Below are 26737 nucleotides of genomic sequence, written 5' to 3' on the forward strand. Positions count from 1 at the left end.
CAGCAGTTAAAACAACTTTTATCCTGGAAAAATATTTACATCTAGAAATGCCATCAGTGAAGAGAGAGCTATTTGTCAAGTTTAGATTTGAACTTTTAGATATCAACGTCAAATTCGGCTGTTACCGGAAAATCCCGTATGACGAAAGAACATGTATATGTGGGGCAAACGTCGTGGAGGATACGGCACATATAATATTTAAAAAAAAACTTTTTTTTTAATTTTTAGAATTAAACAAAGAGTGAACAAAATGTCCTATATACAATTATGTAAATATGTGAACATATAGATAGATATGAATAGAGAAAGATAAGAGAACTTGATAACCCACCGATGTAGAAACTGTAAGAGTCAGTCAGGGGACTGAATTGATGTTGGTTTGTTTTGTATGTTGTCTTAATGTATTTATGTTTGTTTGTATATTTTCTATCAATAAAAACTATTTAAAAAAATTTTTGAATGTAGGTTGTATGAGGAAGTAAGAAAACAATATCTGTCCCCAATTATAAATAAATTTCCCTACTGGAATGTAAGGCATAAATTATCATTTCTATTGAAGACAGACTCTCCTCCCCTGGTAAGGGCTATTACTCGCTATCTTAAAAGGATGACAGCAATACGAGCCAGTTATATCGAAAAGAATTTCATTGGCTGTAAGAAAGATGAGCTGAGTTAGAGAGGAGCTATCTTATTTGGGTTATCTAGTTTTGGAAATCTAGTTATTGAACTTCGATATTGTTAAATTTTAAATGTCATTTTAAATATATATCATATATTTTTAGACTGTTATTTCTGTAACTGTTTGTTTTATCTTTTTCCTTCTTTCTTTCTTTTTTTTTTTGAAAAGGCCTTTCCGGCTATTCAATAAAAGAACCCTTCATCCTAACCATTAATATTAACCAAATTCAATTTTTCCCTTAATCTCTATATTAAACCGCTTCAATTTCAAATCTCACCACGTAATGTAATTCCTAATATTTCTTTATATTCCCTTAATATAATCATTAGTATTTTTAAATTATCAACTATTACAATATAATAGAATCCAATATCTTAATAAAAGTCAATTATTATATAGTATTACAATCATACATTTCTAATAAGAATAAACCAAATTGTTTTATATCATGCATTTCCTTAAATCTTATTCCAAATGATACAATCCATCATCTTAGTAGAAATCAGTTAATTATATAACAATCTTTTCTCTCTATGTAGTAATTATAAATCAAATTGCTTTCCTTGAATCTTGTATCTAATTTTCAATTACTTTGTCAAAAATATGTATTTATACCTCTTCAAACAACATCTTAATCATTTCTACTTTCACCACAACCTAATTAATTCATAATGCAATATCATTTCAACTTTTTTCTTTTTTAATTAGATTCCAAATATGCAGTTAAAGATATTCCAGTTGTTACAGTTTCCCTTAAATTTAAAAATATTCCAACTGTTAGTTCCAACAATGCAATTTAAAATATTCCAATTAATTATTACAATTTCCCTAATTTTAAGTAGAATATTCCAACTATTACCAACTTATTCATATTCTAAAATTGATTTCAATTCATTCATATACTCATATAATTTTCCATTATTTTATACCACTTAATTAATATCACAATCTCATCTTTTTCTAACAAATCTTACTTCAATTCATATTTCAATTCTAAATGTATACACCATATATCTCTTCATTTCTTTCTCCCTTTCTCCCTTTCTTTTTTATTTTTGTTCCCCTTTCTTTTCTTTTGTGCTTTAAAATCTTGAACTCTCCTATTTTGCCCTGTATTTCCCATTATTTTCCATCTCTTTTTCCTTTTTTTATTTCTTCACTGTTAATCCCAGTGTAATCATTTTGTATTTTAAAATCCTGGGCTCTTCTATTTTGCCCTGTATTTCCCGTTGCTTTCCATCCCTTTTCCCTCTTTCTTGTTTTCCCACTGTTAACCCCAGTATAATCATTTAAATTTTTTATATTCTTTCTCTTCCACCCTTTCTTCCCTCTTGGTCTCTTTCCACCTTTCTATTTATTCCATTATTAATCCCAATGTAATCTTTAAAATTCTTCTTTTTATTGTTACTACCCACATGATCATTTAATTTTTCATAGTTAGTCTCATTGTCTTTGTATTCCTCTTTATTTTCAATTTCTATTTCTTGCTTCTCATTTGTTATTTCCTTGTCAACTTGAGTCTATTCTAACACAATTTTTGAATCATCAGATTTCGATTTTACATGCAACATTGTAATTATTTCCCTTCTGTTTTCAGTGATAGATGCATCATTTTCATCATTTCCATAAGTCCCTGCGCCATTTTATTCTTTCTGGGTTAGTATTATTCCAATTTAAAGTTGCGTTGTAATCCTCTTTTTTTAATCATCAAAGTCAAGCAGTTTATAGACAAACAAACTCTTCTCAGAAATTCTCACAGCTGTTATTACTATCCAAATTCAAGTTTTTTTTCCAAAACAAAAGTTCAACGTTGTAATGATCTTATTTCTCCTGAACATGTCTCTCTACAACCCACAATTCCAATCAGCAGCCTGAAAAAGTATCCATTTTATTTGTAATCCACATTAACGATTGCTAATTTTTGCCTTTTCTTCTTTTTGCCTTTATATACGCCAAATCAGTTTAAAATTCAATCCAAATTACAAAGTCCATTTTTCCCCTCCCTTTTTTTTGGGTACAAAATGTCTATTACGTTTTGGGCTTAATTTTCAGTTTCTCTTTCAATTTTTTCTCCAATATTCAAAAAGGATCCACCTACTTTATCTTTAGGCATAAGACAGTGCTGTGGGAATTAGGTGTTTAACAGACTGACGACATTGAGAAAAAAACTAAGTTGGTTCTGTTGTAGGTTCTTCTGTTGTGGGTTAGAAATAGTTGTAGCCACAGTGTTTATTTCATAATTTGAGAAGCTGTTCTCTCTTAGTAAATCCTATTTTCTCTGTATTCTTGATTTTGGGCTGATAATTGATCAAATTAATCTAGATTAAGGAAATTATCAATTAGATAAAAAGGAGTTAATGATAAGTAAATAGTTGCATTGATTCAAATTGAAGGAAAATCATTTTAATAACTTCAACTGTCACCAAACTAACTGGAAGACTTAGAGAAATACATGTCAACTGTTACTCCGTGGTTACATTACACAAATACAGAATGTTTAGCAGAAATTGTGAACAAAAGACCAACATTGCATTTTTTTTTTAGTAAAACACGTAACATATGGAAAGTCATTTATTTATTTTAATTTATGGCTATCATTCTGGCATAGATTCCATTTCTGTGATTCTCTGATATGGTCTGAGTACCTCTTGAAGTATATTTTGGTCTCTAAAATAATTTACCCAAATATTAATGACATACTATTTTATTCCATGTGGTTAAGTATTTGAAACTATCCCAAGTCAGAATCATCCTGCTGGGGGAGATATTACTATTTTGAGGGAATAAAAAAATCAGAAACTGTTGTGTGATCCTTAGCAGTTCCATGAGAGAAGTATACCACATGCCTATCAGCTGTTATAATTGAATTAATAGACATAAACTAACAGAGACAGTAAGACAATGCGAATTTTTTTTTTTATTAATTCCAATAAAAAAAACACTTGATAGCTGTATCCATTTCTCATCAGAGCAGCCAAGGCAAAGTGATATATAGCTTTTGATTCAGCTTTTCTAACCCAAGAAATTGTAATACAATTACACTGTGAGTGCAAATAAAGACTAGTCAGAAGGATTATAGGCATGAAGTTTTGCAGCGGTAAATACATTAAATTTGCATTGAGAAATAATGGGCATTTGTTTTATAGAGTGACCTCTTTGAAATACTCACAGGTGATTTACATTCTGAGGTCTTTTTCATCTCTCATCCTTTCTCTTTCCTTTAAAAATATGTTTAATATTGAATACTGAGAATTGAGAAACAATGAGAACTATTATCACTAGTGCATATGGTATTGCTGATTAATACTAATTGTGAGCTAGACAAGGTCACAAAAGGCAGAATCACAAACAGAATAGTAATGTTAATAGAATTCAAATTTTGCCATATGTTAAACATTGACTGGACTATGCCGGTTATGATGATTAATGTGAAGCTGTAATTTCTGACAGTCATTTCTCAAGGTAATATTGTTTTTCTGCCATCTTGATTATCTTTAAAAACAACAAAAATATGACTTCTGGTGCTTGGGCTTGGGCTTGTCATTTAAAATCTGAATAAATCTGTCACTAAACATGGCTCAGCCTAAAATGACACCCTATAAGTTTGGAGTTAGGATTAATTAATAGCATTAAAGAGAAGTCTCTTTTGAGAGCTTTGGCATCATTTGGAGAACATGGAGCAACTTAACTATTAGCTTTGTCAAATGATATTTTATATTTTATTTATTTTTAACATTGGATATTTTATAACTTATCTCAGACATTTTTCTTTCTTGTAAGGTTGATCCTGTTGCTTATTTCTAAAGTTTATCTGGAATTTTAGTCTTAATTTATGGAGTCCAGAATGACATTTCAGGGGCATTCTGTTTTTTTGATTTCCCTTCTAAGCCTGGAGAAAGCATTGAGCTTGGAATTGTTCCTACAACAGATTCCGCCTTCTGTTAAATTCTGACATTCTTTATGTGGTTAAGAAAATTACAAAAGCAGGCAAGTGAAGAATTAGGCAGAAGTATGTTTGACAGGTAGTGAAATTCCAAATAATTTGTATTTCACCCCTCTGTGCCCACTAGAAAAATATGTAGATCAGCTAAGAGGGGAATTGTCCAGTACAATAACAACTCAAGAAGATAACAGACAAAAATATCTTTCTGTCTTGATTTATGCTTCACCAGGGATTTGGAAAAAATAAAATGCTCTGATATCAGTGCATTATTAGACTGCTTAAGAGATAAAGTAATTTATTCTGACGCTATATAGAAATGATATATGCATTTCCATCTTAAGATGTGCTGTGTTACACAGCTAATTTACCTTTAAACAATACCTGGGGTTTTTAAATGAAGATGCCATTCCTATATTTGTACATGGTTAAATTGTACTATTCTGGCTAAAGAGTAAGTAATTGGTAATTATATGTCTGTATTTGCAAAAGCAACACAATGTTCAACTGATTGTATGAAGGCCAAAGTTGATGAACAAAACTGTCACTGCGTTTTTTTATTTACCAGCTGAGCTCTCATTTGTGGACTATCAGATTTTCCGTAGCTTTCCGTTGCTTGCCAAGAATCCTTATCAGTAAGCTAAACTGCGCATGTCTCTCCACCCACATTCCTTCACACACATTTTTTCTTTTCTTTCTTCTCTTGCCAAGAAGTCCGACTGCTGAGAAGCAGCCGGCACGAACTTTATTCAAAAATGTAACAATTAATTTTAGATAGTTAGATGTTTTATTTTCTTTACAACAAATAAATGAGTTTATTAGAAGATACATCTTCGGGTTTTGTTTTCTTAAAGTATGCTTGCAAGAAAAAGTCTCGATCCACTCCTCTTAATCAAGGTGCGATTATCCCAAAGGCAGAATGGGATTAATCAGCGCCCTGTCTCACTGCTTTTCAAAACTATTAAAGCCAACATTTCAAAGTAAATCCCACAGGAAGAAAGAAGACCCATCTTAACAGAGCTAATATAATACTTGAGAAAAGAATTGAAACATAATAGCCCAGGCAATTAAACTATTTTAAGGGACTTTTTAAAAGATTACTCTTACTATTGCATTTGGCTTCAAGAAATTACTGTTTTTTTTAAAAATATTATTGTTATTGTTTTTATATTACAAATTCCATTTGTAAATTGAACAGTGTGTTTTCTAGGTAACAAAAGTGTTAAAATTTAAACATCCTTATAATCCTTATGATCATATCAACAAACAAACATATAGTGGATACTATCAATCATTGTTATAAAGTGTATTACCATGTTTCCCCAAAAATAAGATCCTGTCTTATATTTTTTTGAACCCTGAAGTAAGTGCTTGGCCTTATTTTTGGTGAGGTCTTATTATTTTGGGATGTGTGGCGCAAGATGGGGCTCCTCTTGCCGTCTTATCTGATTTCTAGCTCTGTCTCCCTAACCCTAACCAGAGGAAATGGCGGGGACCGGCTGTGCATGCATTTAAATACTTTAGGGAGGGTTTATTTTGGGGGGAGGGGCTTATTTTAGTTCGTGTGCTCAAAAGCCCAATTGGGCTTATTATCAGGGGATGTCTTATTTTCGGGAAAACACGGTATGTTACATATTAGCATCAATTATATAAGCATCAAAATGTTTACTAATCAAATTTTCTTTCTCATATAATCCATATTTCATATAAACCCATCCATCTGATCTCTGTATCTATCGACTAACCATTTGTAAAAAGGTTCCCATGTCATAAAATACTCAGAATCTTCTTTTTCTTTAATTTTTAGCATTAACCTATCCATTTCTGCACATTCCATTATTTTTTTGATTATACTCATCTGTGGGGGTTTGTTCATTTTCCCAATATTGTGCATGTATAATTCTGGCTGCTGTTAAAATATGTAAAATTAAATATGTATTACCCTTATTATACTTTTCTGGTAGCATGCCATAGCAACCTGAATATCTCAGGTTTCAAGTCTATGTGTTATTTTATCATAGCTTCTAGCCATATGTGAATTTTCCTATATTTTTTTGCGTTGAGGCATGTCCACCACATGTGATAATATGAACCTGGTGTTTGGTTATATTTCCAACATTTGACTGATTTATCTTTGTACATATTTGCTATTCTTGCAGGTGACCAGTGCCATCTATATTTTATAGAGATTTTCTATATGCTGTTGACATTGTAAGCTTGTAGTTTCTATTCCATAATTTCTGCCATTTGTCTAATTTGATTGTATAGCCAAAATTCTTAGCCCAAATTATAATAGTTTCTTTTACTCGTTCTTCCTCCAATTTAATAATTACTAAATAAATTATATATGCTCTTAATTAATTTTTCAACTGCTTCCAATAGCATCTGATCTAGCTCATTTGGTTCTTTATAAAACCCAAAGGCCTTCCTGTCTTTTTCGTATCTGGATTGTATCTGTAATTGTGGCCACCATGATAGGTCAATCCCTGATCTGTTTAGTTCTTGTTTAGTTTTTAGTTCTCCCCTTTCATTTAGTATGTCCTTATATCTTACAGTTTTTTCCATATTTATGACATTTGGGTGTATCACAGCCTCCATTGTAGATAAGCAAACTGGTATTTTCAGATAATGTTGTTCTTTGGTTTTGGTCCATACTAGCAGTAATGCCTTCCTAATATGATGCCTCTGGAAGTAGCTATACATCTCACCCTTCTCGTACCATAGAAAGGCATGTCATCCCAATTGCAAGTCATGACCCTCCAGTGTTAGTAATCTTGTATTCCTCAAATTAATCCACTCCTTCACCCATGTAAGTGCCGATGCTTGGTAGTATAACTCCCAATCTAGAAGGCCAAAGCCTCCTCTACTCTTAACATCTTGTAGTATTTTTAATTTTATTCTCGCTTTTTTACCTTGCCATATAAATTTTAATATCGTCTTATTTAATTCTTCAAAATATTTGTACCTGTTTTATTGGAAAACAGTACAATAATCTTGGCAGAATATTCATCTTAATTGTAGCTATTCTATCCAATAGGGACAATTGTAGGTTTTTCCAGTTTTCCAAGTTCTTTTTAATTTGTGCTTTCAGTTTATCGTAATTATTTTCTTTGAGAGATATACATCTTGCTGTTAATTGGACTCCTAAATATTTAACTTTCTTTACAATCTGCATGTTCATCAGTCTTGTAAATTGTCTCTTCAGTTTATCTGTAAAGTTTTTAACCAATATTTTCATTTTCTCTTTGTTTATTTTTAGTCCTGCAACTGCACCATATTATTCTATTTCTGCAATTAATTTAGGTCCTGTTTCTTGTGGATCTTCTAGAATGAACACCGTCATCCTCGAATGCCTGTAACTTATACTCTTTCTTTTTTATTATCATGCCTTTTATTTTACTATCTTGTCTAACATTTCTAGCTAACACTTCTAAGGTTAATTTAAATAACAATCGGGATAGAGGGCAGTCTTGCCTTGTACCTTTCGTTATACTAAAGTTCTCAGTTATATCACCGTTTATAATCACCTTTCTGTGTGTTTATGGTAAAGTGTTTTAATCATACTAATAAATGTCTTTCTGAAGTCCAACTGTTTTAATTGTAAGAACATAATCTGCCAACTCAATTTGTAAAAAGCTTTTTGTGCATCAAGAAAAATCAATGCCATCTGCTTTCCAGAGTGCGTCTCGTACTATTCCAATGTATTCACGATCATCCGCATATTGTTTGTAATTTGTCTCTTGGGTAAAAATCCGTTCTGATCTACATGTATGAAGTCATTCAGAAATTATTGAGGCATAAATTTTATAGTCTACATTTAACAATGATATTGGTCTATTGCAGAGGTGAAATCCTACCGGTTCAGACCGGTTCGGGTAAACCGGTAGCAGAGATTGGGGCTGGTTCGCCGAACTGGTAGCAACCGCTGGCTAGCCACGCCCCCAAACCATCCATGGTTCGCAGTCCTGCCATGCTTCCTTGCCTTCCACAGAGCCTTCCTGGCATCCCCGTGGCCAGCTTGCGAAGGCAGGCAAGTGGAAGGCCACATGGAAGGCAGGCAAATATGGCAGGGCTGTGCCGCTGCGAAGAAGGGAGCTAGCAGCCTACTCCCTTCCCCACAGCCCTGCCATGCTTGCCTGCCTTTCATACTGGTTTCCCAGAGGTCTCTCACACCCGCTTGCCTTCCAAGGTTGGTATCCAGCTAACCCTAACCCCCACGTTCTTAGGGGAGACGCAGCGGCTCCTACCTTTGCCTGAAACGCCTCTCGCATCTTTCAGAAACGATTAGGGGGGAACGGGAGTGTGTGTGTGTGTGTGTGTGTGTGAGAGAGAGAGAGAGTGATGTGAATGAGGTCATGTTCGTCACGCCCACCCGGTCACATGACCGCTAGGCCATGCCCACAGAACCGGTCTATAGGTTTTTATTTGTAGTAAATCAGAGTCTTCTTTAGGTAACAATGTTATAATTGCCTCTGTCCATGTTTTGGGAATCTTTGCTTCAAACAGTGCTTGTTGTAGACTTCAAGTATAAATGGACCTAAGATGTGTTGTAAGCATTTATAGAATTCTGCTGGTAAGCATCTGATCCTGGTGTTTTGTCATTTTTTTGCCTCTTAATTGCTTCCGTTAACTCCATCGTTGTTATTTTTTCCTTCAACATTGTTTTTACTTCTGACACTTTTGGTAAGTTGGCTTCTTCCAAATATTGTTTAATTTTATCTTTAGTATGTTTTCTTTGCTGTATAATTTTTCATAAAATTCTTTTAATATTTTTTTCTTGGCTTCATTTTTGTGTCAAATTGTACCTGTCATGTCTCACAGTATATGTATCGATTTCATTTCTTTCTCTTTTTTAATTCTGAATGCCAGCATCTCCCTGGCTTGTTTGCATTTTTTTTTTGAAAAGTTTTTTATTTTTTTAAACATAAAACATAAAATACACCTTTTTAGAGCAAGGATTTGATCTGGTATAAAGTAAATACAATTACTCACATTCCCTCAACCAATTTAGAATCTTATTCTAAACATTTATCATTCTACTATGTCACCCTAAATTCTAGACAATTTCCAAATAGACATCATTCCAAATCTTTGTCATTTTAACAATCAGTATTTCATATATATTCCTCATTTCTAAGACCCATTACATTGAATCTATATTGGACCTCTCTTAAATGGCAGCTAGTATCCATAATCTTGACAAAGAATATTTTCCTCCTCTCTTAATTGTTTCTAAATCGATCAACATTTCCATCTAAAATTTGTCATTCCCAAAATATTTTATTTTGAAGTCTAATATTTAACTGGTTCATAATTTAAATAGCTATTTCCGAACAATGTTTCCTGCCACTTCTATCTCTATTTATTTAACTGGTTCACAGTTTGGCTTAACTATTCTCCAGTATTATCTCCTCCACTTCTTCCTAGGTTTATTTTTTTGGCTGGTTCACATTTTAATCAGTTGCTTTCCAGCGATGCTTTCCTCCTCTCCTAACCTTATTTATTTAGGCTGGTTCACAGTATAATTTTAACTGCATACCAACGTTATCTCCTTCACTCCTCCTAAATCTATTATGAAACTGATTCGCAGCTCAAAAAGTTGCTTTCCAGCACTGCTTTCCTCCGCTCCAACCTCTATTTTTAACTGGTTCACAACTGTATTTCAGTTGCTCTCCAGATATATTTTCCTCCACTCCTAAATTTTATTTTTTGGCTAGTTCACATTTTTGCTTTAACTGTTACCCAGCGTATGCTTTCCTCCAATAACTCTATTGGCTGGTTCACAGCTTTACTTTAGCTGTTTTCCAGCACATGCTTCTCCATTGTGAGTGGAGACAGCAGCCAGGATGGGGTGTGCTCGCCTGCTAGACCGAAGACTGAGCCTGTCCAAGTTGCTAAGTCCCACCCTTGTTATTGGGCAAACCCAGCTTTTGGCTCTGTCAGCCTAGACAGGTGTGTGGGACTGATCCTCTTGATCTTTTCTCTCTCTTCCTGGCTATTTCACTTTAGCTAGCTTATTTCTCTTGATATTTTTGGCTTGACTCGGATTGTGACTTGGATTTTCTCTGGATTTCGATTTCAACTTCTCACAGTAAGCCCTCAATCCCCAGCGACTGGCTTTGCCAGTTCCCTGGGGAGGAGGGAATTTATTCCTCCTTCAGTTGTCTGTCGCCCCTTTTTGTTCCATTTTCTGGGGGGGGGGGAATTCCCTTCTTTCGAATTGTGGAGCTTCACGCCCCCATTACAGCCTCTGCCGGCCTTCCCTTAGCGAGGAAACTAATTTAACAGTTGTGGAGGTTTGCGCCCCCTTTTTCAAACCTCCCGGCGGCCATTTTGGATTTTAAACTGACCCGTTTTTTCCTTTTGCCGCTTGTGCTCTCTCGCTGTCATTCGTAGCCGTCTGGTGGAGCTTTTTCGCTCCCGAAGGAACGTTGAGGCTAGCTGAGGCTCTCACAGCCCCCTTGGATATATAGTTGGCCGCGGAGGACAGCTGAGGCGCGCAACACCTGTTTGCAGAGATCGGCGGTTTCGCCGGCCCTTCCTTCAGGGTGCTTGACTGCGGAGGACAGTTTTGGCGCGAATTTCACTTGGTGGTTCGTTGGAGTGGCGCGCCCCTCCTTTTCAACTAGTGACACCTCGAGTTTTACGAAGAGCATTGCTGGAGGAGCTTCGCGCCCCCCCTTTCTACTGTGAGCTCTAACTTGGGTCATCTGAGGGACTTTGGTGGGGCTTTGCACCCCCTTCATTGAATTGCTGAGAGCTCTAACTTGGGCCATCTGACAGACTTTGGTGGGGCTTCGCGCCCCCTTCATTGATTTGCCGCCCCTCAGGGGTGCACGCCTTGCTGGTGGAGCGTTTGTGCCCCCCCTTGTATTCAGTTTACGCTATTCGCTGGCCATTTTTACTGTACTACGATTGGCTGTGTCACTTGGAGCGCCCCTTGCCAATTAATAGCGGAGCTTTGCGCCCCCAACTTTGCATTTAGCGGCTACTCACTTTGGCCTGTTTGAAGCCTCCAGGTTGCCTCAGTGCTTCCTACAACAATTACGAATGGCCATCATGCCTAAGGCGTTACACAAGACTAAGCATGGCCGCAAGGCGCGGGATTCTGAGAGTCCTCACCGCCAAGGGCCCTCTCCTGCTTCTAAAGATACCAACGCTGGTCTCTCCTCTAGGCCGGCTTCTTCGGATCCTTCTCGGCCTCGCCACAAGTCTTCAGCTCACTCCCTAACCTCTCGTGTGGAAGCTCGCCGGGATAAGGCACTTAAGAAGATTTGCGCCAAAGCCAGTAACCACCAGTTGGCAGTCGAGGAGGTTCCTGCAGTTGCCACTCGTGCAGTTACCGTACCTGATTCTGGGGCTCAGGTCGACCAGATTTCCCTTCAGGACTGCCTGGCAGTTATTGAAACAACTGGTCTGTGGGATTCTTCTGGGGCTCCCGCTTCTGAGCCTCCAGCTTCTGAGCCTCCGCTGGAGCCTGCTTTGACACCTCCAACTGGTGACACAAATCTGGCGGGACTGCAGCAACAATCTTTTCTGTCTCCAGAGCAGATACAGCAGATCATTGTGGCAGCGGTTCAACAGTCGTTGGCCTCGCAGCTTCAGCCCACTTGTAGGGCTGCTTCGACTTGTTCTGTCGCCTCCGCTTCCCGAGAGAACATAGAACAAGATGATGTTCTGTTTATCGAGGCCCCTGACTCTCCAGTTTCTTTCATGGCGAGCCACGCTTCATCTCCGGCTGCTGATTATTCTCGTGATCTAGAACTGTCGGAAGATGAGGACCTTCCTCCAGAACAGCCTGTGTTTACGGGTTTGTTTCCCCAGGCCTTATTCAAATCCCTCCTACATAAGGCCATTACTACGGCTCAGCTTGGTTCTCCATTACCGCTCCCTCCTGTTTCGAGTACGGTCAAAGGGGCTTTGAACCCCCTCTTCGCCGAGCCTTCCTGTCCGGTGGACACCATCCCTACCCCCCCTCTGTTCTTCAACGTTATTCAAAAACAGTGGTCCTCTCTGGGTTCGGCCCCAAATCCTATGGCATCGGATTGTCGAAGTTTCAGTGTGGCTCCGGATCTTGATGCTCTCCTCCAGGTCCCGACCGTGGATGCTCCTGTGGCAGCCCTCTTACCACACACGGCGATTCCCGGTGATCCAGAAGAAGGTCTCCATCCGGAGGAACGACGATCGGAGCATGTGTTGCAATGGGCTCACCAGGGCGCCGCATGGGCCATTCGAGCGGCATCTACGGCCTCTTTCTTCAATCGGACTACCCTTTTATGGCTCCGTCATCTACAGGACACTCTGCCTACGGAAGATGTCCGTATGCGGCAAGAACTAAACAAGATTGTCGCCGCCACACAATTCTCAGCGGACTCTACCCTGAACGCCGCTCGTTTTGCGGCGAGGTCCCTTGCCTCGTCAGTTGCTGCGCGTCGCTTGGTCTGGCTCCGCCACTGGCAGGCAGACGCCAGGCATAAATGGCGCTTGGCCTCAGTTCCCTTCGCTGGCTCCAAGCTTTTCGGGGACTCTCTGGAGCCCTTCCTCACAGAGACAAAAGACAAAAAGAAAGTCCTGCCGGTTGTCTTCTGTAGGGGGGAATCGAGGTTTCGCCCGTACCCACCCCGCCCTCAATCTCATACATATGAAGGGTCTTCCCTCTCCTCTTCCTTTCCCAGGCCTTAGTCTAGACAGAGGGGCTTCCATGACAGATCATCCAGAGGTAGGACCTTTGCTTCCAAATGGCCCTTTTGAGGGGGAGGAGGTCGTTTCTCCGGACGTCGTCACTAACTGCATTCCGGGACCTCCCATAGGGGGCAGATTGGCCCTCTTTGCCCCTGTTTGGGAGGGTACCACTTCAGATAGATGGGTCTTGGCCACCTTAAAATCGGGGTTGGCCATTGAATTTCTTTTCCCCCCCTCCGATGTCCTTTGTGCGCTGCCCGCTTTCTAATGACACCCAGAAGCGGTTCCGTATGGAATCGGCGGTCCAGCATCTTCTTTCAATCAGGGCCATCCAACCTGTGCCCGAAATTGAGCAGGGCATGGGATTTTATTCCCGTGTGTTTCTGGTACCAAAGTCTTCGGGGGGGTGGAGACCTATTCTGGACCTTAAACGACTCAACCGGTATGTTGCATACCGTAAGTTCAAGATGTAGTCTTTGAAGTCTATTCTCGACGGCGTTAGGAGGGGCGATCTCCTCTCTTCTATAGACCTCACCGAGGCCTATCTCCACATTCCCATCCTCCCTTCTCATCGGAAGTTTCTCCGTTTTTTTCTATGGGGGGCGCTATTACCAGTACCGGGCTTTACCCTCTGGCCTCTCCTCTGCCCCTCGCACTTTCACCAAGGTACTGGCTGCCTTAGCAGCATCCCTTAGACCTAAGTCTATTCGTCTACAATGCTATTTGGACGATATTTTAATTTTGTCCTCCTCTCAGCAGCAAGCTGCCTCTGACCTACAGCTTACCCTCCAGACTCTAGCTGCCCATGGCTTCTCCATTAACTTGGAGAAGAGCCATTTAGTCCCTTCTACTCATTTAGTTCATCTGGGAGCTCTGATAGATTCGGTGGAGGGGAGGGTCTTCCTCTCGCGGGAACAACAGGACAGCTTGAGGTCTTTGGTTGTTAGAGTGGAACGGGCTAGATCTGTGTCTCCTCTTGTTCTGTCCCAACTTCTGGGCAAAATGATTTCCGCCATCTCGATAGTTCCCTGGGCCCAACTGCACACGAGGGAACTTCAGTGGTTCCTTTTGCCGTTGCAGAAGGCGGGTAGGGGCACTTCTCCCACAAACGTTCCTGTCCCTAGGAGAGTGAGCAGGTCTTTAAGGTGGTGGAGGTCTCCTGCAATATCCCGAGGTTGTTTGTTGTTTGATCCACAGAGGGTAGTGGTGATAACAGACGCCAGTCTTCAGGGCTGGGGGGCCCATTGTCGAGGTCAGGTTGCTCAGGGCATCTGGACTTCTGTCGACTCCCGTCGCCCCATCAACTGGCTGGAACTGCGGGCAATCTACCTGGTGCTTCGAGCCTTCCATCACCTCATATCCAACTCCCACGTCCTGGTCCTCACTGACAATATCACAGTGAAGGCCCATGTCAATCGGCAAGGGGGCACACGGTCTCTCTCCCTGATGTCGGAGGCGTTGCGGTTGGGACTCTGGTCGGAACTACACCTTGCCTCGTTGCGTGCAGAACACATCTCCGGAGTCTCCAATATACAAGCAGACTGGTTAAGCCGTCAGCGACTGGATCACGTGGAATGGCATCTCCATCTGCACATCTTCCGCCAGATCATAGCACGTTTTGGGACTCCGGTGATCGACCTCTTTGCCACATCGGACAATGCTCAGTTGCCGTGCTTCATCTTGCAGTACCCGTTGTCTCATGCGGAGGCCGTCGATGCCCTCCACTCTCTGTGGCCCCCAGGGCTTCTCTGTGCATTTCCTCCGATCCCTCTAATGGTTCGCAAGGTGTTGCTGGAGAGGGCAGAGATCATACTGGTGGCCCCGCATTGGCCACGCAGGTCCCTGGTTGGCGGACCTAGTGTCGCTGTCGACAGCCCAACCTTGGCAGTTGCCTCAACCGGGGGACGCACTAACTCAGGGAGCCGTGAGGCATCCGGACTTGCAGTGGCTCTGTCTGACCGCTTGGCGGTTGAGCGGCATGTGCTAGGAGAGGCCAACATCCCTGCCGACGTGATCTGCACCATTCAGGCTTCAAGGTGGCCTTCTACAGACCGGATTTATTCGGCCACCTGGCGGGCCTTTTGTGCATGGTGTGATCGGAATGGGGTTCCGCCCCTTCACGCCTCAGTCGTCAAAATATTGGTTTTTCTGCAGGAGGGCTTTTCCAAAGGGCTCTCCCCCAACACATTGAGAAGGCAGATGGCGGCGATCTCGTCGATACTTACCTTCGGGTCGTTATCTTCCCTGGCCCAGCACCCCTTGATCCATCGTTTCCTGCGAGGTGCTACAAATCTCTGCCCGCCAGTTCTCCATAGATACCCGACTTGGGACCTCTCCATTGTTCTTAATTCACTCACGGCTGCTCCGTACGAACCCTTGCGGACAACTAGCCTTCGGGTTTTAACGTGCAAAGTTGCCTTTTTGGTAGCTATTATTTCTATTTCCTATTTATAGCTATAAATATAGCTATTTCCTCCACTCCTAACTCTTATTTTTATTTTTAACTGGTTCCCAGTTTTGCTTTAACTGTTCTCCAGTATGATGCTTTCCTCCATTCCTATCTTATTTGTAAGACTAGATCACAGCTTTACTTTCACTGTTCTCCAGAATCATGCTTCGTTTCACTCCTAACTTCATTTGTTTAACTGATTCATAGCATTTTATTTTAATTAATTAAATTAAATTACAATTAATTAATTCAAATGTATTACTCATATTTATTTTTAAATCCATTCTCCTCCGTATCTTTAACCGATTTAAGATAAAAAAGTATATCAACAAATATCTTAACTCCCATTCTCTCCTAGGCTTTCCTCCATGCCATGCTTATTTCCAATAAGTATCAACATTTTAAATCACTTTAAAATCAATTTTCTATAATTATTAAATCTGTAAATAATTCTTTTTAATGTCCAGCACCTTAAAAAACATTTTCTTCTAAATTATTAGGTCTGTAAATAGAGCTTAAGAATTCCAAATTTAAAAAAGTATTGAGACATCCAAAAATCATGTTTTTCAATCATTTATACTCTTTTTTCCTAATCAAATTGTTTGTATATTCATAAAATCAACTTTAATAAAAATAATAGTGAATAAAAAGAGAGAATAGTAACAATATTAATAATAGTTAAAATAAAAAAAGGAAAAGAAGCAAAAATAAAAAGGAAAGAGAATAGAAGTATAACGAGAAATTGAAAAGAGTGTTAGAAAAAATAGAGAGGGGAAAAGAGACAAAAAAGGAAAAGGAAAAAGAAAGAAAAAAAAATAGAGAAAGAGCAAAAGAGAAGAAGGAAAGTATCTCCTAAGATTATTCAAACATCAAACTCCCAGACACCATTACATCCATTTGATTCAAACTGGTATTTTGTTATCTTGTTACATGATATATTCCTTTTTTCTTTCTTTCTCCAATCTTTCGGAATGTATTTATTTTCCATTTCAATGTCCTCAAAGTTATAAGTTCTATAAAGTTAATTCTGAATTGGCTATTCCATATATAATATCATTATGTCCTTCTTTTGTTACCATGCCCTTTTTCTCTTGTTGCCACGCTTATTAAATCAGTTTTCATTATTCCATTTAGTTTCTTCTTTCTGATCTTCAATAAATCCTCCATTACACAGATTATATGTCCAAAGTCAAGCCTCTTGAATTTTTTCTCAAAATAATCCACTTTTAGTAACAAGCAACAAGCAACAAAGTTTCTCTTTCAACTAACAAGCAGTATGGAATTTACACTTTCACTCTCAGCTGGCAGCCATTTTTTCCATCTCCGTTTGTCTTTTGTCTTTACTTTTAAAAGCATATTTATTTCCTCTTTTCCTTCCTCTCTCTCAAACATAATCCAGTCTCGTTTAGCCACAAAAAAAAAGAAGAAAAAAGAAGACCAAATCTATAATAAAATCATTTCCAAGAAGTCTGTAATTAGCGCTATCTATCAACAGGTCTTTTCTCCACCATTCATTTGAGTCTTTTTGCCCCAATATTTGTCAGCCGCTGTTAAGGCTGGGGCATACTTATTTATAATCCAGCTTTTACGGGCAGTTCCCGCCTAGGCAGCATTCCACTCACTCGGCTTTCAAACTCCCCGTTCTGCTCTCCGCTTCTCCTGCTGCACATCCTTTTGTTCCAATTGTCACTATCTCGGGGCAGCCGCCATGGCTGCCGCATCCACCGCTGCCGGCGCAGAGGGCAATCCTCCGTCCCCAAGGAACCTGCCCGTTCCTCTCGCCATCCGAGGGGTCCCTGTCTATCCCCCTGTCCCTACAGGACAGGGTAGATCCATCGACCTGCCGGCGGTGGCTTAACAGACGGGTTTTTTTGCGGGGCTCCAAGGAGCCCCGCTAATTCCCCATTTGAGACGTCATGACACCAACTGGAAACCTCCCCGGCTTGTTTGCATTTTTGAAGAAGTTCTGTTTGGCTGCTTTAATTTTTTGTGCCAATTCCTCTTTAAGATGTGTAATTCATGTTTGGTTTTTTGCCATTTAATTTCAATTCGAGTCTTTTATATTTTTCTTCTAATCCCTTTCGTCTTTTTTTTCTTCTCCTTATTTTTCTTCCTATATAGGAGATCGCTAATCCCCTAAAGTATGCTTTGGCCATATCCCATACATTTTTCAGGGATGTTTCTCCATTATTATTCTTTTTAAAAAAGAAATCCATTTCCTTCTCCATTTTTTGTACAAACTTTTTATCTTTCAGTGCTGACTGAATGTCCATCTTGGTTTTCTTATTTGTCCTTTCCACTTAGCTTTTATTGAATTGTGGTCTGCCCAAATGCTTGATTCCACTTCTACTTCTTGTATATTCTCTTCCAATTCCGATGACATCCATATCATGTCAATTCTCTACCATGATTTATGCATATTTGAATAAAAAGTGTATTGTTTTTTCTCCGGTTTTGATTCTCTCAAAATTACTGTTCTTCAATTACAGTATTGCCAAGATTGCTAGCTGATATAGTTTTGAAAAATAAAAAAATATTTAAGTATTTATTTTGTTGGTATGTTTTTGGGTTTGGCATTTGTTCAGTTTTAATCTTCATAAATGGGTTTTTATACATATTTAAACAGTGTTTCATTTCTATGCTGCTGGCATAGGGTATCAGAATGAATGGCACTGTAAATTAGAATTGTGGCATGCAACTGCCTCAAAATTGTTACATCTGATTGAAATCCATTTCAGAGGCAAATGTAGAAGATGAGCAAATTGAATGAATTAAGAGCTAGTGGTATAAAAGGACAGAGAAAAATATTCTTTTACATGAACTTTTATTATTCTTGAAACAGTGAACCTTCTATAAGAAACATAATTTGCTTTTCTTCTATATTTCCAGCTGACTTTGGTCTTGCAAAGCAAAAACAGGAGAACAGCAAACTCACTTCAGTTGTTGGAACTATTCTGTATTCCTGGTAAGAGAATATTAGGTTTAGAGTTTGGAAGTCTTTTTTCTAAAGTGTCATTACTTCTTGTGAATGTACCAAGAGATGATGAGTAGCAGACGAATAGAATAGAATAGAATAGAATAGAATAGAATAGAATAGAATAGAATAATAGAATAGAATTTTTTATTGGCCAAGAGTGATTAAAATGGTTATGCTTGTGCTTGCTGGAAGCTTTTTTGAAATTGAGTCTTGTCCTATTACTGCTGCTCATGGGAATTAGCTATCAGTTACTAACAAAGTTCATATGTTGCTAAACTATGTTTTGGCTTAGGGCAAGGACACATTTGGAAGTTTGAGAAAGTTATAGGCACTCACAAAATGGTTGGTCTAGTGGACACCACTTTTTACAAAATACCTCTACTCTAAGTTTGTTTTTACTTATATCTTGACTTTAACATTTATTATAAATAATTCAAGGTGGCAAGCATACCTAATATTACTTTCTCTTCCTACTTTCTGCACAACAATAATCCTGTGAGGTAGGTTGGGCTAGAGAATGCTTGGCCAAAGTCCCACCACAGCCAGCTTTCATGCCTAAGGTAGAGTAGCTGATAATTTCCTGGCATGATGACTTAATCACTATACAGAAGTATTGGCGAAGCTACCTTTTATAATTTCTTCTAGTGGATTAGCCAAATTTCAAAACAAAACATTTTGTTCACCTTTTAGTTTTTCAGAATGGCTTCGGGTTCTGTATGTGACTCTGAAATGTTTTTGAAAATACAGATAATGTTTAAGACTGGTACAGGCATATTCACATAGTACATATTTTGGGAGTTTTTTTCACAGAAGGATGTAATTAGCTAGAGGCTATGCTTTGCCTATTCCTATAACACATTCCTATAAATAAATTTCTTTTTCATGATACTTATAAACTACTTCAGTTATTATACTCAAGTCAGATACCTGTTCTCATGAAATCTGATGTGCACATGCAGAACTTAAATCTCTAAGAGTTCCCAGGGGAAAGGAACAGCCTAAATTAGCCAATAAATCCTGACCTCTGATCATCATCTGCCAAATACTAGATCACAAGTAAAGCAAGTGGAAATCAGGGAAGGAAGGCAAACACTTTAAAACTGGAACAGTTAAAATATTAAAAAACAGTTTAAAACTGTCTCAGCTCACTTCTGGTTGTACTTCCGGTGCCTTTGGAAGCTGGACCATGATCTCTGCGTCCCTGTTCCGATCTCTCCTCGTTGGAGGGCTCAAAATCGAGCCATAGCCACCCTGGAGGGACCACCTGACAGGTCGAGGAGAACCGCATCTCTCCTCCCTGACTAGGAAAGCCCCCTCACAAAGACTTGGAGCAGCAGCAGTAAACATGGCTGCCATGAAGCCGAAGACAGCCTGAATACCTAAGACAGTGCTGGAGTGGAGAAAGTGTGTGGTGTGTGAACTGGGTGAGAGAATACTTTTTATTGGAAAATGACCACAAGAAATCCAAGGGGGAAGCATATTTAGAACCATTTGCCAGCAGCGAATAAGAATGTTAAAAAAAAATAAGGAGGATTTAAGAAGATAATTTTTTAAAAAAAAACCAAGAAAAAGAAATATAAACTTTCAAAGTGCAAGACGTATTGAAAAGCATTGTAAAACATTGGAATTAGATCTGGAACCATTTTTCTATTAATACTGCCCACTTATCAGATTCACAATTCTAAATAATTAAAATCAGAATTGACAGCAATAACGCAGAGAGGCTGCAGCAAGTTGAAGTTAAAGTGCCATTTGCTGCTAAAAGGAGAATTGTGCAATCTTGGGAATAATCATCTACATTTGCTGGATTACAAGTATTTACTTTAAAACCATTGGACATTAAACAAGATCGTTAGTCAAGAGACCCCTGAACATTGTTGAATAAATAAAAGTGATTTTATTTGGTGGATAACCCCCGGTGGATAACCCCCTGGTTTTGTGAAATTGGATTGATTGTTAGACATTTAAAAGATTGATAGACATTTAAAATTGTGATTTTAATAATTTCTGGACAATTGGCCCAAAAGGAAAGTTGTTAAGCAAAGACATAATATAAGATGGAAGCAAGTGGAGATAATGAAATGGAGCTGATGTATCAAAACATTAAGGATTTCATAAAAGAACAACATAAGGAGATGATGGAAATACTTGATTGCATAAACCAAAAATTGGAAAATAGAATAAAAGGAACAATGAGCAAAGAACAGGACAATGAGGAAGAAATGGAGCTCCTAGAAGTAATGGAGGAGACACCAGAACCGACAAACCAGCAAGAAGAAGACAACAAGGAGGAGACATTAATAAAATTAATAGTGACTAAGGAATGAAAACAAGAGAAAAATATTTTAAAAGATTTAAAAAGGGAATGGGAGGAACAGGAAGATGGCTGGAGAAAAGAGACAGGGGCTAGAATAGACAGCTTCAAACTAGACAGTGGGGAAAGGTAGAGAGGGGAGAAAAAGCTAGAATACAGAGCAAAAAATAGACTTAAACGTAGATGAAATAAAAGAATCGAAGGATATGGGAGGCAACAAAAAAAAGACGACTAAAAATTGGGATACTGGCAAGAGATGATGGATAAAGAAAAAGAAAGGGAAAGTAAAGCAAAAGGTATTTCATGAAAATATTTTAATAATGTGCATTAATATTAGAACTATATAATGGATAGTTACTTTGTATGTAGTTTGAAGTTAAATATGTATTAAAATATGGCTAATAGTGAAATGCCAGAATTAAATAACAGGTGATTAGATAATGGAAGAATATATTTTAATGTAAACATGTGTATTAATAGTAGAATTTCAAGGATGGGAAATATGAAGAAGAATTAAGTTTTTAATTGAAAATTTATAGTCTGAATGATAGTATTATCAAATCAGCATAAAAACATGCTTGAATTAAATAATGGGTGATTAGAAAATGAAAGAATGTATTGTAAGAAAAATATGTGTGGTAATAGTAGGGAACAGAAAAGAAAAGAAATGTTATTATCACATCTTCAAATATTATAGTGACAGGAGGGGGGGAAAGTTTATATATATGTGTGTGTGTTTGTGTGTTTTTCTATCGAGGCACCTGGTCTATCCCAGCATATGCGAGGGAACATACTGCATTCCTTTCGCCTTTCAACTCTAGTTCAGGAGCTCTCAAGGAGTTGCATTTACGACAAACCATTTTATACCAAATTTATATTTTGCTGATAAAGAAATAAAGGGAGACTAGGATAGATCTATTTCAAGCTATTTAGCGCTCATCAGCTAGCCATATCCCTACTTGGATTCGAACTTGGGCTGCCTACATGTTAAGCAGTAAGCAAGTAAGGGGATGGCTAGTTGATGAGCTAGTTGATGAGCTAGTTGATGATGATAAATATATATATTTACATATATATACTAATGTATGAAGATATATGGAAGAGTAAGTAAGAAAGAAGAAGGTTTAGAACTGCAGTAAAGGATATGTGCAAATAATTTGAAACAATGAAAATGAAATGTAATAGTTGTGTGTAATAATATGGTGTTTATTTTTATTGAAATGTATGAAACTCAGATAGCACACCATTCATGCATGCATCGATATGTACAAATAATATAAGATAAAAAAAACTTGGATTGGGAAAAAAAAGCTGTCTCAGCTGTGGGGTGGGAGATGAATACAATGTCATAAGGACATATAAAAAAATATGATCACCCAAATTCCTGTGACTGATCCCGTGATGACCAAAAATAGAACATCTCTGCAGTAATGCATACTGTATGTATTGACTTCTATATGAATCAACAGGTCTCAATGTTGACCTTCTTTACACATTAATTACAATTAATATTAATCTTTTAAATAAATTGCTTTTATTTTTGTACTGCTTAGTACAAAATTGTTTTTAAATAAGCTGTTTAACATAATAAATAAACAGTGATAAACTGTGTGTTTACAAGCAATTATATTTAATCTTGACCTCAGTGTTCTGAATGCAAATGGAAGGAACTATCCATACAAAGCCTAAATAAGGAAGCATCCTTTTTACAGTGTGTAGGAATGATAACCTCATCAAAGAGAGCAGGACTAGAGCTCTTAATATTGTTTTACAATCTGAGAACTTATATTTTCTGTCAATAGGAATAATTTATTCTGTCAGGTTTAACACAACTGTTATTTGGTATATTTTATTGAAAAATAGTTTAATTTTTTTCCTATGTAATTTTTGATGCTTTGATGCTGAAATATGATAGTACTTGCATGGTTTATGGGGATGAAAAAAAGAGGGCCCCAGGACTAAATTTGATGGGTCACAGATCGTAATGCATAGTAATGTAGTTAGTCAGTAACTCACTCTCAAGTCAATCCACTTCATAGGATTGTTGTTCTGAACAAAATAGGAGGGAAAAAAAGTATTAGATATGTTCACTGCCTTGTATTATTTATAAAAATAATAAAGTGGGGTTAAAAAAATGAAATAAATAAATAAATTTACTTCTTGTTCTGTGCCCTTTCTCATTCTGTAGCTGAAATGGTAATAAATTCAAACTGATCATAATGTGTGCTAGAGTTTCTTTTGAAGCTGACTTTGAAGGCTTTTCAGTTTTGAGGCTAACCAGTAGATTAATTAACTGTATTTAAAACAACTATTTTAGATGAGTTAAATTGAGAAAGAATGACTGGCCTAAAGTAATCTACCTAGTTTTTTGAACCTAAGGCAGGACTAGAATTCACAGTGTCCTGGTTTCTAGGCCAATATCTTAACCACTACACCAAACTTGCTTTCATTTTATTATTTTTTTTCTTATCAAACAGAATTTAATACATTGCTCTGGGAATGCAAATCTTACTATTTCCAAATTATCAAAATTAATTATTTATTATATAAATTTAAATATAAATCTATTTAAATATAAAAAGAAAGCATAAATTTGAAAAAAGTTAAGCTAGACAATAACTATTGTAACCAATGTACTGTGATTTTTCTTCTTGATTAGATATATGACTGAAAGGTAAAAACAGATACTGATTTTTATGAATAAGTTCCTTTTATGAATTTGAATCAAATCAAATTGTGTTGAGTTCATGTTATTTCCTTGACAATGAAAATATAAATTTCATTGCCTTTGGCTTCTTCTGGAATGCTTTTACATCTTCCCAGGCTATTCTTTAGCCACTGCAGGTCTATCATCCAAATGCTAACCAATGCTAGCTCTGTTTAGCCTCTGGATTAATGTAAGATTAAACAGCTGCTGACATGGTACAAAAAGGAATGAATTTATTTCATTTATTATTTAGACTGTTTGCTACAGTTTTACAAAGCAATTGTAAAATTTTTAAATGTTAAATGTTTAAATATTTAAATTAAATGTTAAATTAAAGTTCTAAGTGGAGGAGGGTATTAATCCAGCATTTTAGAACCAATGAATGAAAACTGGTCACAACCACTGAAGCTCCCAAAAATGAAAGGGAAATCTGATTATATTGCAGACAATTGTCTTAGAAATCTGAAAAGGCAATTATTAAATGATTTCCTTAAAATCTTTGTTATTGATAGATACCAATAAAAAGCTAAAGTAATTGCAAGCCTGTTTGCTGCCTTTTGTAAAGTAACTAGTGCTGCAGGTTTTGATTATGGTTCTGGCATTGGGAGCAACAATGCTACAATGCCAGGGCTGCATGAGTGACAGGAGTGATACCTGGCAGCAGCTCCAATTAGCTGTTTTTAGACTTTAATCATATAGAATATGATTAAATATGAGGAATAAATAAGCAAAAAAGAGATAATAAGGAAAATTTGGGTGAAAATGAGAACAAGAATGATAAAAGCAAAAAAGAACAAGCAAAATAATTTACAGGTTGACTGAAATAATCTAGAGTTCTATGGCCTTCTATCACATAGCTCCCAGCGACCGGTAAGATCCCACAGAGTCGGTCTCCTCCAGGTCCCGTCAGCTAAACAATGTTGGCTGGCGGGCCCGCGGGGGAGGGCCTTCTCTGTGGCTGCCCCGGCTCTCTGGAACCAATTACCTCCTGAACCGGACCGCCCCCATCCTATTGGCCTTCCAGAAAGCGGTGAAGACCTGGCTCTTCCGGCAGGCCTGGAGCCGTTGATCTCGTTATAGTGATCTTGCGAGACCTGGCCACAAATTGGACTGTATGTGTTTTAATGTTTTAATTTTTTAATGTTTTCTTTTAACTTTTGTATGGGATATTGTTGCATTGTTTTATTCTCTGTTGTAAGCTGCCCAGAGTCCCTTGGAAGTTGGGCAGCATAGAAATGCGACAAAATAAAATAAATAAATAAATAAATAAATACAGATAGTCCTCAATTTACGACTACAATTGAGCCCAAAATTTCTGTTGTTAAGTGAGACATTTGTTAAATGAGTTTTGCCCCATTTTGCAACCTTTCTTGCTATGGTTAAATGAATCCTTGCAGCTGATAAATCAGTAACCGGGTTGTTAAGTGAATCTGGCTTCCCCTTTGTCAGAAGGTTGCAAAGGTGATCCCATGACTTTGAGATACAGCAATGGTCATAAATATGAACTAGTTGCCAAGCATCTGAATTTTGATCACATGGTCATGGGGATGATGCAAAAATTGTAACTGTGAAAACTGTCATATTTTTTAATGCCATTGTAACTGAACAGTCACTAAATGAACTGTTGTAAGTTGAGGACTACCTGTATTTGGGGATCTTGGTGATATAGAAAATAACCTCTCCTGCTTTACCACAGAACAATCCACCCCTCTCAGAGATGAGGTTTTGACAGATATCCAAACTCATGGATCTAGGCATCTACTAAAATTTTCCTCCTTCCTAATCCATGTTAGGGATAGTAATTCGCGATTTTTTTCCCACTAGCAGGAAATCTACCAGTCACTTTCCTTAAGTTATCCTATATTAAAACTGGAAGAATAGCACCAGCTTGCTGTCAGAATTATACTAGCATACTTTTGTGCTACAAAACGGGAAATCACATTAATGTTGTTATCAGAATGAATTCTACTCCAAGTAATTTTTATAGGCTAGGTTGGGAAATTGAATAGCCATTATCTTTCTACATAAACTCTAAATTGTTTGTATTTTTATAGAGACTTTTTATAAACTTCTGGATTTTCATGGTAATGTATATTTGGTGACTTCTCCCCTGTCCTTTTTGTATTGCATACAGTATTTTGTTTTTGTTTATGCAGCCCTGAAGTTGTAAAGAGTGAGCCATATGGTGAGAAGGCTGATGTCTGGGCTGCAGGATGTGTTTTATATCAGATGGCAACACTCAACCCTCCATTTTATAGTGCCAACATGCTCTCCTTAGCAACTAAAGTATGCAGGTTTGCTAAATGAGATTATACCATTTACCTTTGCCTATTTGTTTCATTTAATTGTCTTTTTAATCCTATATGTTATACCACACTGGAAATGTTCTGCAGGCAGCAATCCTGCATTTCATAAGAATTTTATAACAGGTCTAGAGAAATAGCTTTGATAATTGTTCTGACATAGATAAACTGCTAGATTATATATATATATGAAAGGTTCTCCAGATGCCCTAAATTAAGTATTGGATTAAAAGCTTTGATGACTTTGGGTTTAAGAGGCTGACGGCTCATTTTTTAATTTTAGAAATCAATCTCCTTAACTTCCCCTCTCTTCTTTATTTATGAGGTCCTTAGTGTTTTTCTTGGAGACATCTTATTACTAAACTAGGCAACATCATCGGCCTAATTTAGTAATGAAACCTCTGCAAGAAATCCGCCAAGTTCAGGGAGCACCAAGGCTCCCACAGTTCAACTTGAACTACAAATATTCTCTTTTATGGATACTTCCTTATTTTTAGGTATGCATTGTGGTTCACAAGGTATTATTTTTATCACTTTCTGTTACTGAGATATTACTCAAAATTAATTAAAATAGGACTGGCAACCCATAGGCTTCAGACACTGCCCAGACACATTTTTGTACATCTTGATGTTTTACAACTCTTGGAGCTTTCCAGATTTCACATTTCAACAGCAAAATGTAAACA

General features: G+C 37.7%; 1 protein-coding gene across 3 annotated transcripts in view; it reads left to right on the forward strand.

Moving 5' to 3' along the window:
* Positions 1-26737, forward strand: part of NEK10 (NIMA related kinase 10) — a 213081-nt gene that overhangs the window by 96443 nt on the left and 89901 nt on the right. For all 3 annotated transcript variants that reach the window (XM_034404000.2, XM_060685795.2, XM_060685794.2), the window contains exons 23-24: positions 18640-18715; positions 25905-26034. In XM_034404000.2, coding sequence (XP_034259891.1) covers positions 18640-18715; positions 25905-26034 — 206 coding nt within the window. The remainder of the gene's footprint in view (positions 1-18639; positions 18716-25904; positions 26035-26737) is intronic.

The sequence above is a fragment of the Pantherophis guttatus genome, chromosome 4, assembly GCF_059756535.1.
Source record: "Pantherophis guttatus breed Tessera chromosome 4, ASM5975653v1, whole genome shotgun sequence".
In the NCBI taxonomy this organism is placed as follows: Eukaryota; Metazoa; Chordata; class Lepidosauria; order Squamata; family Colubridae; genus Pantherophis; species Pantherophis guttatus.